General features: G+C 44.1%; 1 protein-coding gene across 1 annotated transcript in view; it reads right to left on the bottom strand.

Moving 5' to 3' along the window:
• Positions 1–19,350, bottom strand: part of PAH (phenylalanine hydroxylase) — an 89,165-nt gene that overhangs the window by 51,680 nt on the left and 18,135 nt on the right. Inside the window, exon 3 of the mRNA XM_055566200.1 lies at positions 12,374–12,557. Within this exon, the coding sequence (XP_055422175.1) occupies positions 12,374–12,557 (184 nt within the window). The remainder of the gene's footprint in view (positions 1–12,373; positions 12,558–19,350) is intronic.

The following is a 19,350-nucleotide window of genomic DNA, read 5'->3' as shown; positions in this document are numbered from 1 at the left end:
AGGGGAGAAGGGAGAGGAGGAGGAGGGGAGGGAACAGGAGGAAAGAAGGGAGACAGGAGTCAGAAGCACCTTCTCAGACAGGCTCTGCTCTGATGTTAACAGGTTTTCTGATCTTGGGCTCAGTTTCCTCTGCAAAAAATGTAGGCTGTTGGATTCATAGCTGCTACGATCCTTTTGGGGTTTCATATGCCTATGTGGAGGGCTAACACTGGCTAGGGGGACTCATGAAAATACACTTTCAGTCAATCTATGTGTCAGCCTGACTTGTTCTTGGAAGCATAGTTACTGTGTTTCTTCAGCTCCCCAAATGCCTGACCCTACTGTTTCCCAAAGAAACAAGGCTCTGCTCCAGAGACAAGCTTCTTTGTCCCCACCCGGGTTCAGAGCTGGGCGTGCTGGTCAGCTTCCAGCTGAACGCCAGAGGGCAGCAGAACCAGCTTACTTTCAGCTTTGGCTGATTTCTCGTTTCCTCTCCTCTCCTTTTCTTTTCTCTTCTCTTTTCTCCTTTTCTCTTTTCCTCTCCTCCAAAAGGAAAACACTCTGTACTTGGGCCACATGGCTTGGTTCAGACCTCTTGGCGGGAAAAAAAAATCAGAGAACTTGAGAGGGTTGCAAAGACTCAAAGGATTCAAGTCTTGGCAAAGTGAAATCGCTCAGTCATGTCCAACTCTACGACCCTATGGACCCTATATAGCCTTCCAGGCTCTTTCACCCATAGGATTTTCCAGACACGAATACTGGAGTGGGTTGCCATTTCCTTCTCCAGGGGATCTTCCTGATTCAAGGATCAAACTAAGGTCTCCCACATTGCAGGCAGACTCTACCATCTGAGCCACCAGGAAATCCCCCAGGTGTTAAGTCTTGGCAAAGAGAAGACAAAGGTTGAAGCAGCTTAACAATCTCTAGGACCCCATCAGGGAGACTGTCAGGGAGACCCAGGTGTCACTGTGAGGCCATGGGGCCTTCATCGAAGTCCAGGCACTCCTGGTAGCTTCTGGGCCCCATCATCATTCAGAAAAGGCTCAGAACACACTTGTCTGGTTAAGTAAGGTCCTGCAGTCCACTGATGGCCAGGATAGGACACTTACCCATGTCCCCATCATCAACTTATGGGTTCTTCCAATTTCCCCAGTCTCAAGGTTACAGTAACTGCTTTTTTCCTTTAAAGTTATACTTTCTGAAAGCTTCCCAGCCACCAAATGCTGTGCTAAGCACTTGACTTCCACCGTCTATTTTAGTTTTCAGAGTAACTCTGGCAGGCGTTTGTGTTAGTCACTCAGTCATGTCCAGTTCTTTGCGACCCCATGGACTGTAGCCCACCAGGCTCCTCTGTCTGTGAAATTCTCCATGCAAGAATACTGGAGTGGGTTGCCATTTCCTACTCCAGGGGATCTTCCCAACCCGGGGATAGAACCCAGGTCTCCTGCATTGCAGGCAGATTCTTTACCATCTGAGCTACCAGAGAAGCCCTGGGGGGTAGACAGGATTATTTTTGCATTATTAACGGAGCACACTGAAGGTCAGAGAGATGAGGTGACTTGTTCAAGATGACAGAGCTGGCGGGCCTGGAATCAGAACTGGGGCAGCTTGTGCACTGAACCACTGGGCTGGCTTAGAATAAAGTGAGAGTGGGGGACCCTTGATTTTAGATTTCTGTTCTCCCATGTAGAGAGGGGGAGGAAACAACAAACTAAGACAGGAATTTAGAGGGGCTGATAGAAAATCCCTAGGACAGCCCCAGGTCTTCCTCACCTTCCATCAGGCACCCTGGCTTTAGAAGTGGTAGCTTTTTAACATGCAAGTTCTAGGTTCTTCCAAGACCCCTTCCTTTTCCCTTTCTCTTCTTCAGTGATGGTCACAGGCCTCTCCCCTCCCAACCAGACTCACTCACAAAGCTGGGAATAGAGACTGACCCCAGCGACCCAGGCTTCTGTTTGGAAAAGTGAAATCAGATTAGCTCATTAATGACCTTTGCAAATACCTCCGCGGTGGGCTGGCCTCTGTGAGCCCCTCCACGGCCTCACAGGCGGCGGGGCTCAGTGGTTAATGAATGGCTCGGGCAGGCTGGTGCAACAGAGGGCCTCTGTGAAGCCAGAGGCATCCGGGGGTGGGGTGAGGGGGGCAGATCATTAATAAATATTGATTTGGCTCCAAGGGAAGCAGCCCACGGGAGAGCTGGCCCTGGACACCCACGTTGTAGTCTCATTAAGTCAGGGTCAACTGCTCAGCCCGGACGCCGAGGAGTGGCTGGTTCAGGGGTGCTCCTGAGCAAAAAGCATCACCACCACCACCACACCACCCCACCCCCACAGGCCTGGCTGGAGCCTGCTTCCTGGCCAGGAAGATTTATAGCAGTTCAAGGTGCAGGTTGAATCCCATCTGACCCCCTCCCTCCACCAGATGCTCACCAGCCCCAGGGTGTAGCCAGCAAGGCACCCAGGCTTGCCCCAGACTTCTGCCTCCAGCCTGTCTCAGGGAGAGCAATAAATCCTCAGCTTCCAAGGCCCAAAATAGAAGGATGTTCACTGCCCTGCCACCCTCCCCCACTTCCGAGGCTCCTGGATGTCTTTTCTGAGGCCATGGCCTCCAGCCCAGCAGAGAAGCCTTCCCTGAACTAACCCCAACAGAGCTGGTGTGCCCACCTCCTGAAGGATGAATGCCTTTGAGGGCATTAGGTTTCTCCTTTAAGGAGCTTCCATTTTCTTTCTAAAGAAGGAACACCCTCTGTGAAGGTCTTGGCAAGAATGGGTGAGCCAAATGCGGATGATGGTGCCAAGCCAGTTCCCTCCTCCTGGACCAAACAGAAGCATGGTGGAGGCAGGGCTCACTTATCACTGACAGGCCAGACAAAGCATGTGATCCCTCTATCCACGTATCACAATGAGAATGAAACCAGGTGGGTAAAAGGCATCAACCAGGAAGTAAAGACTGAAAAGGTGTCAAAATGAATAAATGGATGGAATGAGTGAGAGATGCCAGTGAAATGATGAACAAAGAAAAGGGCGTGTATTCCAATCACCAATCTAAACTGGAGCTATCCTCCCAACAGCCATTTTAAGATGTCACTTATCTTATTAACTTACTTATTGATGGGGATGTTCACTATGTTCCCAAATACTGAATTCCACATTGCAGTGAGATCTGATTACCAGCTACTTGCCTCTGGAGTTATGGCCAACCTACATTGGCTCAAACAGAATGTATCTAAAGCCTCTTCCATATAATGTCTGTCTCCCCACAGGAGCACCTCCCCAACCCTTGCTCCCCTCTCCCCACCATGCCCAAGACTGGCCTCAGTGTAGATCCTTGGTGTGCCTGGCAAACAGCCACTCCCCTATCCCTACACAGACATGGCTGAACAGCAGCCTCCTAGACCATAAGACACATGAGTCAAGACACCACATGACTGATTTTCCCTAATGCATCCCTCCATGTGGCTGCCGCTGAATGGGTATTCAATATATATGAGTTGTATGGATGAATGATCCACTGAATTAGGGCATAAATGTGAATGAATGACAAGAAGGTGGTAAAGCAGACTCTGGGTTTGGAGAAGATATAAAAGAAAAAGGAAGAAAACGCCAATCAGCAGGATTTTAATAAGTAAGACCCATGTGATTTAGCAAATACGAAGGAGAGAGGGGATTCCAGGGAGAAAAATGATGTCAAATGTTACAAATATTTCAAAGAGGAAAATGACAAAAAAGAGGCTACTGCTTTTGGTAATGAATGTTGTCAGAAGGATGAGGAAGAAGAGAAGGAAAAAAGAAAAGGAGGGAAGAAAAGAACAAAGAGGATAAAGCAGGAAATCTGAATGTGAAACTGGCCTTCCATCTCCTGCTGCTGCTGCTGCTAAGTCGCTTCAGTCGTGTCTGACTCTGTGCAACCCCAAAGACGGCAGCCCAACATCAGTGCTATTTCCGATATAACACAGAGTCACATGGATAATATCAAACAGCCAAGCTATGTTCACAGGAAGTCATCTTTGTGAATGAGAGATCATGCCCAGGGGCCCTCACATCATCCCACACAGGAAGTTGACTCCCTGGCTTCTGGTGGGGCTAGCCCCAGTGAAAGAGTGGCTGCCACCAACTCTCTATTTGTTATTAGCCTGGTGAGTGTCCACCCCAAGGAGCTGGTGGTAGCAAATAGCCTGATACTAAGCTGCGGTTGCTTTCCTGGTGGTTCAATGGTAAAGAATCTGCCTGCCAGTGCAGGAGACATGGGTTCCATCTCTGAGTCAGGAAGATCCCTTGGAGAAAGAAATCCAGTACTGCTTGTGGAATCCCATGGACAGAGGAGACTGGCAGGCTACAGTCCATGGGGTTGCAAAGGGTCATACATGACTTAGTGTCTGAACAACAGCAACAGACCATAAAGCTCCCCCCTTACTGAGGCTTAAGGATATCTAAGATCAAGGGCCTCTTCAACTCAAGCAAGTTCAACGCAATCCATCAAACATCCTAACATATGGAGTATCTTGCATGATGCCCTTGTGAGACCCAGAAAGTGACAGAGTGAATCTCAGTTCTATTTTACAGATGAGGAAGAAGAGGTAATGAGGTGTCCCAGCTGGCAGGAAGTCAGATGAGATTCAAGCCTAGCTGGCTTTGTACAGAATAGGAATTCATATCCTGGCTCTTGACTCTTTTCACGTAGTTGCTCTTTTTCACTTGCCATGCTGCTCCCTCAACTCAGCATCAATGGCAAATTGACATTCCATAATAAGTATTTCATATTCTCTTATTACCTCCTTCAATTGAGGGAACACATTTGTACAGAGAAAAAGGGTGTTCTTAGTCTAATTCTTTGTAATCTTCACCATCTTTTGGATTGATCCAAATAGCACATCATGGTAGCCTTTCTTTATCAAAGATCAGGACTTTGGAGGTTCTGACTCTGTCTCCACCATGAGATTTATTGGGTATCCTTAGAAAAGACTAGGCGTGAGTTTCCTGACCTTTTTGCATGGATACTTCATGCCAGGTACATTGTACAATCATATCACAGGATTTACACAACTGCATTGTCACCCTGCTTATTTAACTTCTATGCAGAGTACACAATGAGAAATGCTGAGCTGGAAGAAGCACAAGCTGGAATCAAGATTGCCAGGAGAAATATCAGTAACCTCAGATATGCAGATGACACCACCCTTATGGCAGAAAGTGAAGAGGAACTAAAAAGCCTCTTGATGAAGGTGAAAGAGGAGAGTCAAAAAGTTGGCTTAAAACTCAACATTCAGAAAACGAAGATCATGGCATCTGGTCTCATCACTTCATGGGAAATAGATGGGCAAACAGTGGAAACAGTACCAGACTTTATTTTTGGGGGCTCCAAAATCACTGCAGATGGTGATTGCAGCCATGAAATTAAAAGACGTTTACTCCTTGGGAGGAAAGTTATGACCAACCTAGATAGCATATTGAAAAGCAGAGACATTACTTTGTCAACAAAGGTCTGTCTAGTCAAGGCTATGGTTTTTCCAGTGGTCATGTATGGATGTGAGAGTTGGACTGTGAAGAAAGCTGAGCGCCGAAGAATTGATGCTTTTGAGCTGTGGTGTTGGAGAAGACTCTTGAGAGTCCCTTGGACTGCCAGGAGATCCAACCAGTCCATTCTGAAGGAGATCAGCCCTGGGATTTCTTGGGAAGGAAGGATGCTAAAGCTGTAACTCCAGTACTTTGGCCACTTCATGCGAAGAGTTGACTCATTGGAAAAGACTCTGATGCTGGGAGGGATTGGGGGCAGGAGGAGAAGGGGACGACAGAGGAAGAGATGGCTGGATGGCATCACTGACTCAATGGACGTGAGTCTGAGTGAACTCCAGGAGTTGGTGATGGACAGGGAGGCCTGGCGTGCTGCGATTCATGGGGTCGCAAAGAGTTGGACACGACTGAGCAACTGAACTGAATTGAACTGGCACACAGATATTTTCATTTTACAGACAAGAAAAGCTAGGCCTACAGAGGGCGAGCAACTTGGCCAAAAAACTACAGCCCAGGAATTGAACTGGAAAAATGAAGACTCCAAAATCCACACTGCCATTCAAGTGTACCTCTGCCTCATTTCCTAATATGGAGAATAAAAATCAAGTTATCTGCTTACTCTGGCCAGTTGAGTTGCAAAGCTTCAGTGAGACAACCTAAGGGGAAAATATTTTGGATTTGGCCCACAAATAAGGAACTCCTGTTAGAATGAAAGCCTGCTTATAATCTTATGATGTTCCTCAGCTTGAAGCCCTGGAACCTGGAAAGCAGACTGGCCTCAGAAACCGCATTTACTCAGGATCTTCCCTCACCGTGAACAGATATGCTTCTGACAGCTTACAAGAGGGCAAACCCTAGGCCAGCCTCCAGCTTCAGGGTTGCTGCCACCTCTTCACAAACAGGTTTGTCCTCTTAGCTGTGGGCATGCTTGTCACGATGAGGCAGGCTACTGAAACAAAAGTCCCATCCCCAGCTGCCAGAGGACTTAGAGCGATGTTGCCACAGGTAGCAAGCATCCAGGTAGACTGGAAAAGGCTATCAATCAATCCTGTATGTCTTTATGAACATGCAGATCCCAGGTCTCCAGCAGACCCAGGTCCATGAGCATCCCCAGCCCTGAGACACAGGTGGGGCCAAGTGAAATGCAAGGGAGGAGGTTCCGAAGTGAGAGGGAGATAAAAGGAAGATGATGGAAATGGAAGAGTAGAGCAGAGGAAGAGCCAGAGGAAAGGCAGGTGCAGGTGGTAGAAATGGAGAAATATCCTGACCATCTGGAGCCCCCTCCTGCCCTAAGCAGCTTCTCTCTACAGGATCTCAACTCTTTGAGAACCATGACCCCTTTGAAAATCCTCTCCTAAAATATATGCAAGCAGGTGCATGTGTACAATTCTGCCCACAATCCCAGGGGCTATTCAGACTCCTCCAAGGAACCCTACCCTTCTTCCTCCCACGATGGATCTGAAACTTCAGCCTTATCATGACACTGTCTTTCAGAGCAGTGATGTTGAAGCAGAAAAGAGAAAAACTCAAGTGGGCTGGGAGGGGAGAGGGGCATAGAAGAGTAAGGGAATAAATATAATGTATAAGAAGGAGGGAATAAATATAATGTTATTTTGTCTTCTGCAATAATTTTTCCATCATTGCTTCAGGAATTAATCCAAATAAAAAAGACAAAATCATAAGCACCTCCAGGCTAGATAGGTAGTAGATAGATGAAAAAGTAAATAAATAGCCTTTCTACTCCGCACAGAAAATACAGTTGTCCTGGAAATCTGGATGTGCTTTGTTTCCACACCAAGACCCCTATAATCATCCCAATTTGAACAAAATCTATCCAATTGTTCTTGGAAAATAACTCTCAAGTCCAATTGCTCTTGGAAAATAACTCCAAACAGATAAATTTCTCGAAAGGTGATGATCCTACACCTCTTTCTAGCCAAGACATTTTGTCCATCTGCTTCTCTTGGCTGCAATCTGGCTCCATGTAGGAATTTTACATCCCCCCAACTCCCAGCTAAATGTAATGTCATGCAAAAGATTCAAAGAGAAAGGTAAAAGGATTAGTAGACTAATCGATGGAAGATATTAACACTCTTTCATGTTGGGTTGAAGAAGGATTTGAGGTCATCAGGAGACAGGGGAACAGGAGAATAGACCTCAAGTATTCAAAAGACTCTATGGATTAAAATCCTATTAAATTCCTATCAGCCAGGAGCCATTTGAGAAGGTTGGGGTTTCTTTAACTTGTCACCATAATTAGCCTTCCCTTAAGCTGTTTTGGGTGGGGAACTTTAGCAATTAAGAAACTGAAAACTTTCATTTTCTAGTACCCATACAGCCTTTTGAATGGTTTAACAACTAGAATGGCAAGTGATTTAGCCCAATTGATTTGAGGGGTTCAGATCTCCCCCTCCTTCAGCCTGTTGTCAGACTCGCCCCTGAGATCTGAGCCCCTCAGTAGAAAGGGCACTTTGTTGAATGAAAGAATCAAAGGTTCAGATCTATGAAGATGCTTTCTTCTCCTAATCATCCTCTCATGGAGTTTGACGGAAAGAACAATTCTGTAAAGGGATGGCTGTTTCCCCTAAAAAAAAAAATCTGGGCCCAGATTCCAGTTCATAAAAACTAACCCAGAAACCCAAAGGGCTATGTCTTTCAGCAGGTGCAAGGGTCGGGAAACCATGCCAGGGAAGGGCAACCAATATGGGCTGGGGTAAAGAACCATCCAAAGAAACAAGGGTCGGGAGACACGTAGTGCTTTGGAGGGTTAGTCTGAGCAGTGTTTTCCTCACTAGGTAAAATATCGACCCAATGTTAAACATCAATATCCTGCCACTTTGGGCCCCACCAGGGAATCAGACCTGTGTCACGTTCTACCTCTGATGAGCCCAACATTGATGATGCGGTGCCTCGATATCAGAGTGTGGGCTTCCTCACTTTCACACTTGCTGGGTCCTCAGAGTTAAGGTGGAACTGAGGCCGAATTCTACCAGCCGTGTCTCCATCACAGCACCCACCCCCTCTTCTGCATTCACTTGGCTGCCCAGCTGCCCTCATCAGCCTGTGAGCTCCCTAAGGACAGGCCCTGCCGGCTCTCTCTCTCCCTCCAGCTCCAAACACGGTGCTCGGCATAAAGCGGTGCTCGACACCTGCTTGCCCACAACTGCACAGACTTCACTCTGTGCCCGAAGACAAGTTGTGGCCTCTGATTTTAACAGATGAAAAATTAAAGATGTTGGGCTGCATGACCTCTGAGGTCATTTTCCAGTTCCCAGAACCTCTGAAAATGTAGTTGTGTACCGGCTGGCTTTTCATGGCTCCTATGCTCAAGGCATTATTTATAACAATGATGATAACACTAAGAATAGTGAACCTCTATTAAGCCCTTAAATGTACTCTGGGCTGTCCTCAATACACCACTGGTGTTATTTCATTAATCTTGCAAGACAGAGGCTTCTTACTTGAATTCTATACAGTGATAAACTATGATGATCAATAATCTGCCCCAAATCACACCAAGTGGGTGTCCTGGTTCCGGAGTCTGGGCTCCTAACTGCTCTTCCACATCTGCTTTCTGAGCCTCCAGTTCAGGCTGCCAGCCCTTCAGCTGATCTATGTACATCTTCCCTGCCTCCCTGAGGGGCTGCCTGCCTGCCTGTCAATTGCTTTGAATTTCTACCCCAGGGCTCCAGCTGGCCCGGCCTCCACCTGCTCCCAGCAGAGGCAGAGCTCGCCCCAGGATCCGGCAGGCCCTTTGCCCTGAGGGCCTGAGGCTCCTGTTGGGAGCAGGTGGCCGGAAAAGCAAGAGAAGGAGGTCATCAGGGAAGCAGCTCACTCAGAAGGTAGAAGAAGAAGGGAAGCTGATAGGGTTAATTTGAGGAAGAATTCCAAGTGCCCCGCTCCCCATCAGTGATCAGAGCCTGCATGCATGGCTGCCACTCTCAGCAAGAGCAGACACCCAGGATGGACTTCCTGGTCTTGGTTACAGCCACAGAGAGCAAGGGCAAGAAGAGAAGAGATCCCCTGGGATAGCTTCAGAGGAGTCTTTTAGAAAATGTTTCAATGGCCTATGTGGGGCAGGGGGGTGGGGGGAGGAGTGTGCAGTCTTATGTCTCATTTAAAATCCCATGGACGGAGGAGCCTGGTAGGCTGCAGTCCATGGGGTCGCGAAGAGTCGGACACGACTGAGCGACTTCACTTTCACTTTTCACTTTCATGTATTGGAGAAGGAAATGGCAACCCACTCCAGTGTTCTTGCCTGGAGAATCCCAGGGATGGGGGAGCCTGGTGGGCTGCCGTCTATGGGGTCGCAGAGTCGGACACGACTGAAGCAACTTAGCAGCAGCAGCAGCAGTAATTATTAACATGTTATCTTCAACTGCAAAGCCTGAAATCCTCTTGAGCTAGTCTTTAATGTTGTGGCCAAAAAAAGCTTTTGATTTTAGATTTTACAATAGAAAAAAATTTTTGATTATATAGGAAAAAATAGTTCATCTCAGCAATCACTTCTAAGTAGTGACCCAAATGAGTTGAAAACTTTGAAAACAGAAAAACCTGCATATGAATATTTAACAGCCTCATCCATAATTGCCAAAATTTAGAAGCAACAAAAATATCCTTCAATAGATTGACCAAAATGGATAAATGAGATGCGGTACATCTATACAATGGAACATTTTTCAGTGATTACCAAAAAATGAGCTATCAAGTCGCAAAAAGGCATGAAGGAAACCTGCTAAATGAAACAAACAAACAAAAAAAACCAATCTAAAAGGATGTAGGGACATCCCTGGTGGTCCAGTGGTTCAGATTCTGCCTTGCAATGCACAGGACACAGGTTCAATTCCTGGTCGGGGAACTAAGATCCCACAAGTTTCAGAGCAACTAAGCCCTCATGCCACAACTAGAGAGTCTGCAACAAAAGATCCCACATAACATAACTAAGACCTAATAAAGACCCAATACGGCCAAATAAATAAATATTTTAAAAAAGGATATATAGTCTGTGGTTTCATATTCATACAGCATAACATTCTGGAAAAGTCAAAATCACGGAGACAGTAAAAAGATGGGTGGTTACCAGGGAGAAAGGGGAAGGAGAGAGGGATGAGCATGTGGAGCACAGCGCATTTTGAGAGCACTGAAACCATTCTGTATGACATGAAATAGCAAACACGTGACATTATGTATTTGTCAAAATCAACAGAACTACACAACGCAAAGCATTATCCCTAATGGAAACTCTGGTCTTTAGTTAATAGTCACCTATTAGCATGGCTCATCAGTTCAACAACCACCACATACTATCATTTACCCAGCTGGGCACTGTTTTAAGCACTGACTATGCAAGATCTCCTTTAATCCTCACAGAAGTCCTATGAAAAATAGAGGTCAGGGCTGTTAAAGAGACTTGTCAAGGGTCTCAAAGCCAGTAAGTGGAAAAAGCAGGGCTTGAACTAAAGCCTCTCCAAGGCCAAGCCCATGCAATTCCTACACTCTATTGCCCTAACTCCTCTCCAGGGCAATATTTTGTAATAGGGAAGAACAAATATGACTCCATATTAGATGTTTCTTTTATTTTAACCTTTGTGCTCTGCTGCCAGTGGTTAATCACACTGGCTCTCCACCTTTTGTAAAAGAATGTTGCCTAGAACTTAAAATATACAGGATAGCCCATTCTCAGGGCTCTGGCCTTTATACACATATGGGTAAAAAGTTGCAAAACAGAGAATAACATTTGTTTTGTTGGAGATTCACAGGAACATCATAACCTGACCTACAGGGACACCTATAAGAACAAAGGATTCCTGCACCAAGAAGTTTACAATAGACAACTAACTTCTCTTTTTAACATAAAAATATAATTCGGGCTATTTTTAGTAAAATAGCCCAAATTCTGACTGGAGTAAGATGGTTGAGACATCAGTCTGCCATCTTCTCAGTCTGCTGGCTTTCTGAATAAAGTCACTATTCCTTGTCCCCAGTAACTTGTCTCCTGATTTACTGGTCCATCGTGTGACAGAGCAGAACCAGTTTGGATTCGGTAGCAATTTCAGTAAGTAAACAAGTGGGCAGAGCAAGTCTTGACAATTGCTCTGTTTAGTCATTCATGCACAAATAATTGCTGAGAGCTATGTAACTCTAAGGATATTAATGTAGGTAAGAGACTCTCCCTGCCTACGAGGAGCTTGTAATCTAGCGGAAGAGACAATGAAAGTCCTAAGAACAAGGAACTAAAGAGCTCCAGCTCATGAGAAGCACATGGGGAGAGACCATGAGACGCAACAGATTGCTAAAGAACTTGTCCTGATATTATATTTAAATAGAAAGCACCCTGGACACCCTAATCATCCTACCTCTAGAGACTGAGAAATTTTGAGAGCATAAAAATCCACCAATGAAAAATGTATAAAAATTGCAGTAGAAGGCAACTAAAGACAACTAAATATAAGAAACAGCTATCTTGAGGAAGGGGAAAAGGAACAGCTATTAAATGTCTAACTATGACAGGCACTATTCTGCATCCCTAAACTACATCCTCTCACTAAATCCTGGTCTTTCATGGTTGAGATTACCTTTAACATTATTTTTTTTTAAGTTTTTTTCATGTGATTGCACAGAGTCAGACACAACTGAAGCAACCTAGCATGAGCATGATTTTTAAAATCTTTATTGAATTTGTTTCGATATTGTTTCTGTTTTACATTTTGGTTTCTTGGCCACAAGGCATATGAAATCCCTGCTTCCCAGCCAGGGATGGAACTGGCACCCCCTACATTGGAAGGCAATGTCCTGACCACTGGGCTCCCAGGCAAGTCCTTCTTTGCCGTTATTTTATGGTGAGGATGTAGAGTTATTTACCTTGTGAAATTCCTGTCTCTCACCTGTGTCTTTCTTCTTATCCCGGGAAAGCTCATGCACAGTGGCACCAATGTCATGTCTCAAGATCTTGATGATGTTTGCCAGGGCAGGCACGCTGCGTTGATCCAGATTGGTGAAAAATTCATACTCGTCTTTCCTTAAACGTGAAGGTCTTGATTCAATGTGGGTCAGGTTTATATCATTCTCCTAGAAAAGAGAAGTTAAGGGAGTATGAAGGGGACAGTAACTGGAACTGACACAGACCAAACGCAAAACCAGAGCAAACACAACGGAATGTGGAGAAGTGAGGAAGAAGAGTTTGTTTTTTTTTTTTCTTTCTTCCTTTTTTTGTCCAATATAAGAGTAGAAGAAAGCCTTTAACACAGCAAAAATTTTTTACTTTTTCTTCTGCAAAACCAAATAACAAACCAAATGTTGGGGAAATAGTTCAAATGTCACAGAACTTAATCACGTGGAAATCTGCTCAAGGCCTAGAATTGCAAACATAAGATTTCAGTTTGGTACACAGAAGCAACACTGTTCTGCTTGGATAGAGTCCACAAGAGTCAGGCTTATTGGGTTTAAATCAAAGTTCTTAACTATATCAGCTATGAGACCTTAGAAAATGTACTTTTATATTTCTAACCATCAGTTTCTCCATCTGTAATTTTGTGGGTATTTGTGGTGCTTAGGCATTCAGTCATGTCCGACTCTTTGCCACCCCATGGAGTGCAGCCTGCCAGGCTCCTATGCCCATGGGATTCTCCAGGCAAGAATACTGGAGTGGGCTGCCATGCCCTTCTCCAGGTATTCATGGTACCTGGTTCATAAATTTGTAGGAAACACTGGATGAGATGATACATACAGACTGTCAGGTACCTAAAACATGCTCAGTTAAAATTTTATTTTATCCAGTATAAATACCACTCATATTTTTATATAATTACTTTTCATTCCGGTTATGCCACAAATGTATATGTAGCACCTTCCAGGTACTGGTCACTTTCTAAGTGGCTGGGATACAGTAGTGAACAAAACAAAGATATTTTCCTTTAATAGAGTTTTCATTCAAGTTTTGAAGATACAAACAACAAACAAAAAAGATAACTGATTTATGTATTATAATGATAAAGCCTAGGGAAAAATACAATGCAGAGCAGGGTGAAGGGAACAGGCAGTTTGGAGTGCAACTGGGCAGTTTGCAGTATTTAATAGAATGGACACATGAAGTCTCATTGAGAAGGGAAGACTCATGTGCATTAAATGTCACAAATAATAATCACTTAATACAGCTTCTCAACTACAATGTCTCTAGCTAGTGATACTTTAGCCCTTACAGAGTTCATCAGTAAAAAAAGAGTCACTTACTTAAACTGGCCCTCAAATTTCAATGTGTGGTTTTCATTATTACTTATTCAAAACTCTGATTTCATTGACAGTACTGTTCTTTGTGAAGAAAATCAAGGACTATCCTCTTTATTAATTTTTCTTTAAAAGAGGATTTCTCCAAACATTAAAATGGACAAAATGTACCCAGAAAAAAACGCTTAACTTGAATAATTCTATAATTGCAAAGAAATGAAATTCATCAACCTTAGAGTTCAAGAAGTGTATCTTTTTCCTTGATGGTTAGTGGCATATGGTTGAAGAGCACATGGATAATTACAGTAATGATACTTAAATACAGTAATGATATTCAAATAATATCACTTTACAGTTTCAAATTATTTTCTGTGACCTTCTCAAGAATCCTTTGTAGAGGTTAAGGAAGATGTAAAGAATGAAATTAGAGACAAAGATGCTTTGTTAAAAGGGGCCAGAGAGGAAGCTGCTGTGTAACACAGGGAGCTCAGCTCGGTGCTCTGTGATGACCCAGATGGCTGGGATGGGGGATGCCAGGTAGCAGGGAGGTCCAAAAGGGAGGGGATATATGTATACATATAGCTGATTCACTGCATTGTACAGCAGAAACTAATACAACATTGTAAAGCAATTAGTGTTGTTTAGTTGCTAAGTAATGTCCAACTCTTTTGCAACCCCATGGACTATAGCCCGCCAGGCTCCTCTGTCCATGAGATTCTCCAGGTAAGAATACTCGATTGGGTTGCAATTTCCTTCTCCAGGGGATCTTCCCAACCCAGGGATGGAACTCGGGTCTCTTGCATTGTAGGCAGATTCTTACCATCTGAGCCACCAGGGAGGCCACTTGGGAAGCCCAAAGCAATTACACACCTATTTAAAAAAAAAAAAGTGTCTGGAGAGAGAAGCTCATTTTCTCTAACCTCAGACATTGGTCTTTTAACCACACACCCTGTCCTGCCAGGGATATGATGAGCATCCCACAAATACCAGGTCTCATCATTCTTATTACTAGTATGCCAAGTCCCTCAAAGTGAAAACACCATGGGAGTAAACACAATAAGAAGCAATCCTACACAGGCACTGCTTCCTGCTCCTTCTTCCCCATAATTCTCAGGGGTACATGATGAAGCCATTATACATGGGCACCAGCTGCAGAAGAACATACCCCTGACCAGGTAACCCAATGTGCGGACTCCTGACCAGAGAGAGAGAAGATCACGTGGAGGAAGGAAGACCAGATAGCAGTTGCTCTAAAGCTTTCTTTGCAAATAGAGGTGACTTCCTAATGAAAACAAAAAGCAATGTCATCCTTCTTGGCTCTGGATGAAAGCAAATGGTTAAGCTCCACCTATTGACCTAAGCTGAAACTTTAAAAGAAGTTTAAAGTAACTTTAAACTTTAACCAATTCCTGCCTTGTTAAGAGCAGAGGAAAAACAGCAAAGCCAAGAAATAGGAGTGGATGCACCTTGGCCATGTTCATTTGTGGGACAGCAAGGGAGGGCGGGTGGTATAGGAGGTGGGAAGGGGTGTAGAGTGAAAAAAAATTTTTAAAGGCTGGAAGGCAGAAACTACGCTGATTGAGTTTCCCCACTTCTATCCCACCCCTCCTAACACAACACCACTACCCAGGGAGAAGCCTCTCACCTTGGAAACAGCCAGAAGACAGTGTATGCTGTATGTACACTACCATGAGTAAAACAGATAGCTGGTAGGAAGCTTCTGTACAGCACAGGGAGCTCAGCTCAGTGCTCTGTGATGACTGAGAGGGGTGGGATGGAAGGGAGGGAAGGAGGGGGAGCCTCAAGAGGAAGGGAATGTACGTATACTTCCAGCTGATTCACTTCATTGTGCAGCAGAAACAAACACACTGCAAAGCAATTTTGCTTCAATTAAAAAAAATAAAAACAAAGTATGCCCCGTGGCTCAGTTTTTATAATTCTAGAGACCTAACTTATGGGAGAACTTTTTACCAAAATTTGTAAGCCGACCACATAATAGTGGGATATTAGATGGACTGTAGTCTATAATCATTCACTGGAGATCCTGAAACCATTAAAAAGAAACTAACAACATGCATAAAACAAAGTGCCAGTAAGCACTCCCACAGTGATGATCTCCAGTGATGAGTTTGAGCAAACTCCAGGAGACAGTGAAGAACAGGGAAGTCGCCCGTGAGGTCACAAAGGGTTGGACATGACTTAGCGACTGAATAACTCCAGTGATGGGCCTCAGGGTGTTTTTTGTCTCTATTTTCTTTTTGATCACAGTTCAACTTTTCGAAAAACAATACTTATTACTAAAATTTAACTTTCTCTTTTAAATGACAGACCCTTGGGAAAATACTTATGATGGATATAGGTATGTAATAGATAATTAAAATATGTTTTAAAACGTCTGTCCAACACAAGGAAAAAAGGCTAGAATGAAAGGCATCATGATGTTATGACAAGATTATGTGTAACTTCCATTTCTTTCCCAATAGTTTCATACTATTACCCATGCAACGAAAATTAAAATATATCTTTTTTTAATATAAATTTATTTTGATTGGAGGCTAATTACTTTACAATATTGTATTGGTTTGGCCATACATTGACATGAACAGGTGTACACATGTTCCCCATTCTGAACCCCACTCCCACCTCCCTCCCTATACCATGCCTCTGGGTCATCCCAATGCACCAGCCCCAAGCATCCTGTATCATGCTTCGAACCTGGACTGGCGATTCGTTTCACACATGATAATATACATGTTTCAATGCCATTCTCCCAAATCATCCTACCCTCACCCTCTCCCACAGAATCCAAAAGACTGTTCTATACATCTGTGTCTCTTTTGCTGTCTCGTATACAGGGTTATCGTTACCATCTTTCTAAATTCCATATATATGCGTTAGATGCTAAAGCTGAAACTCCAGTACTTTGGCCACCTCATGCGAAGAGTTGACTCATTGGAAAAGACTCTGATGCTGGGAGGGATTGGGGGCAGGAGGAGAAGGGGACAACAGAGGATGAGATGCCTGGATGGCATCACCGACTCGATGGATGTGAGTCTGAGTGAACTCCGGGAGTTGGTGATGGCCAGGGAGGCCTGGCGTCCTGCAATTCATGGGGTCGCAAAGAGTCAGACACGACTGAGCGAATGAACTGAACTGAACTGATACTGTATTGGTGTTTTTCTTTCTGGCTTGCTTCACTCTGTATAATAGGCTCCAGTTTCATCCACGTATCTTTTTAATGTGAGTGAAATTTCTGGCTAAGATCACCCAGCTAAATTCTTCAGATGATTTTTTTCCCATTTGAATCAATTAGTTCTCTAGCTTAGCATGCAATTTCCTTAGTGGTGTTTCTCTGGTTTAATAGTGTGGATCCTTAGATACCAATAATTTTGGTTGCTAAGAAATGCTTTAGAAATGAACCACCAAACTGAATATGATCATAGTTACCTTTTAAGAAATGAATTATTATTATTATTTATTTGGCCATGCCATGTGGCATGTGGAATCATAGTTCCCCAACAGGGATTGAATCCATACCCCCTGCAGTGGAAGCACAGAGTCTTAACCACCGGACAGCCAGGCAAGTCCCTGAATTTGTATTTTCAAACGAGGGCTCTATTCAAGTTAAAAATTGACCCATGCACACTCATCACGTCTTCATGGACATTTTGGCAGAGGCAAGAAAAGTTAGAGTTCAACACTGCAAAGACAATTTCACAATTTGCCCAGTAGTTAATTTCTGCATACAAAAAGGCAGTGCAACAACCTGATGACTCAGGACTCTTGAACAGAGTGTGGGGGCCAGAAAAAAGCAAAGTGAAAAGAATGGTCTATTTTAACAAGGATTGACCAGAAACCCTTTTGTGCTCCCATCCATGAGGAAAATCTTCCTAAAGGGGGATTCATCACAAGTAGATGAAATACAGAATGAATATGACGAAATGTGAAAAATGGATTTGTGCTTCTGGACCTTTTCTTGAACTCAAGCTCCTTCCTCTCCTCTTCCACTTCATTTCTCAAGGAAAGAAGAATGATAACGCAAAAGGGGTGGGCTTTGGGACTAATCTGAGTTCAAATTCTGTTCTGTACTCACTACCTTTGGATACGTTAGCCATTATGAATTTTTATTTTCCATGTTTAATATAAAAATCATATTATCTGGCAGCTTAATGAGCATTAGCAAGAGAGAGCACCTTGCACCATTGTGGCTTCAATCACAGTTACTCAGTAAGAAGTCAGTATGCCCTACCTTTCTCAACCTGGCACAGATATTATTCTCCTGGAAACTGAAACACATTAAGTTGACGAGTCACTTCCCCTTTAATATTTGCTGTACTTTAAGCTCTTCTCAGATTTTTCCCTGAAAGTATGTTTCCAAAAGGAGAATGAAATGCTGAGCATATTTTCAGATGAGATTAGACTGGAAAAGTGGAGCTTCTTGAATTCTTGGACCCCCTACAGGCTGTTGCCTTGGCATAAGCTCAAATGAAGTTATGTCCTTGTCTGTTTCAGAGCTTTCTGGGGTGGGAGGCAACATCAAAGACAGTCACAGATGATGGTCCACATCACTGGTCTCAGGTAAACGGACAGGAGCCTTTCATAACTCATTCAATCCAACACCTTCCTGGTGCCAAACACTGCCCTAAGCACTGGGCTATAAGAACAGACAGCAGGAAAAACCCCTGCCCTCCTGGAGCTTACATTCTGGAAGGAAGACACAAATAATAACTATGATAAATACATAAAATATACAGTCTTCAGATGGAACATACACAAATAAGCAAGGAAGAAGGACAGACTATTCCAGAGGTTCAATCTAGGTGCCATTTTAAACAATGGGGTCGTGAAATCCCCAAAAAATAAACAGGTGACATGTAGGCCTAGACCTAAAATCAGTGAGGAAGCAAGTCATAAGGGAACAGCAAGTGGAAGGGTGCTGGGGTCAGCCATTTCACAGTGTGACTGAAGACCAGCAGTGAGGCCAGTGTGACAGGCGCAGATAAGCAGGGGGCAGGGGGCAGTAGGCCACGAGGCAGAGAAGCAGCCAAGAGTAACCTATCAGCCATCATCTTAACTTTGGTTTTCACTTGGAGTGACGTTAAGAAGCTGTGTATAAAATAGATAAACAACAAGGACCTACTGTAAGCAAAGGGAACTCTACTCAATATTCTGTAATAACCTATAAAGGTAAAGTATCTGAAAAAGGCTTCCCTGATAGCTCAGTTGGTAAAGAATCTGCCTGCAATGCAGGACACCCTGGTTCAATTCTTGGGTCAGGAAGATCCACTGGAGAAGGGATAGGCTACCCACTCCAACATTCTTGGGCTTCCCTTGTGGCTCTGCTGGTAAAGGATCTGCCTGCAATGGGGGACACCTGGGTTTGATCCCTGGATTGAGAAGATCCCCTGGAGAAGGGAAAGGCTACCCACTCCAGTATTCTGGCCTGGAGAATTCCATGGACTGTATAGTCCATGGGGTCGCAGAGTCAGACACGACCGAAAGACTTTCACTTTCACCTGAAAAAAGAATGAATATATGTATATGTATTGTATATGTCTATGTATTGCATATGTATATGTTTATGTAACTTAAACCCTTTGCTGTACACCTGAAACTAACACAACACTGTAAATCAACT

The sequence above is a fragment of the Bubalus kerabau genome, chromosome 1, assembly GCF_029407905.1.
Source record: "Bubalus kerabau isolate K-KA32 ecotype Philippines breed swamp buffalo chromosome 1, PCC_UOA_SB_1v2, whole genome shotgun sequence".
Taxonomy (NCBI): Eukaryota; Metazoa; Chordata; class Mammalia; order Artiodactyla; family Bovidae; genus Bubalus; species Bubalus kerabau.
Note: the sequence above shows the minus strand (reverse complement) of the source record. Positions and strands in the feature narration are given on the sequence as shown.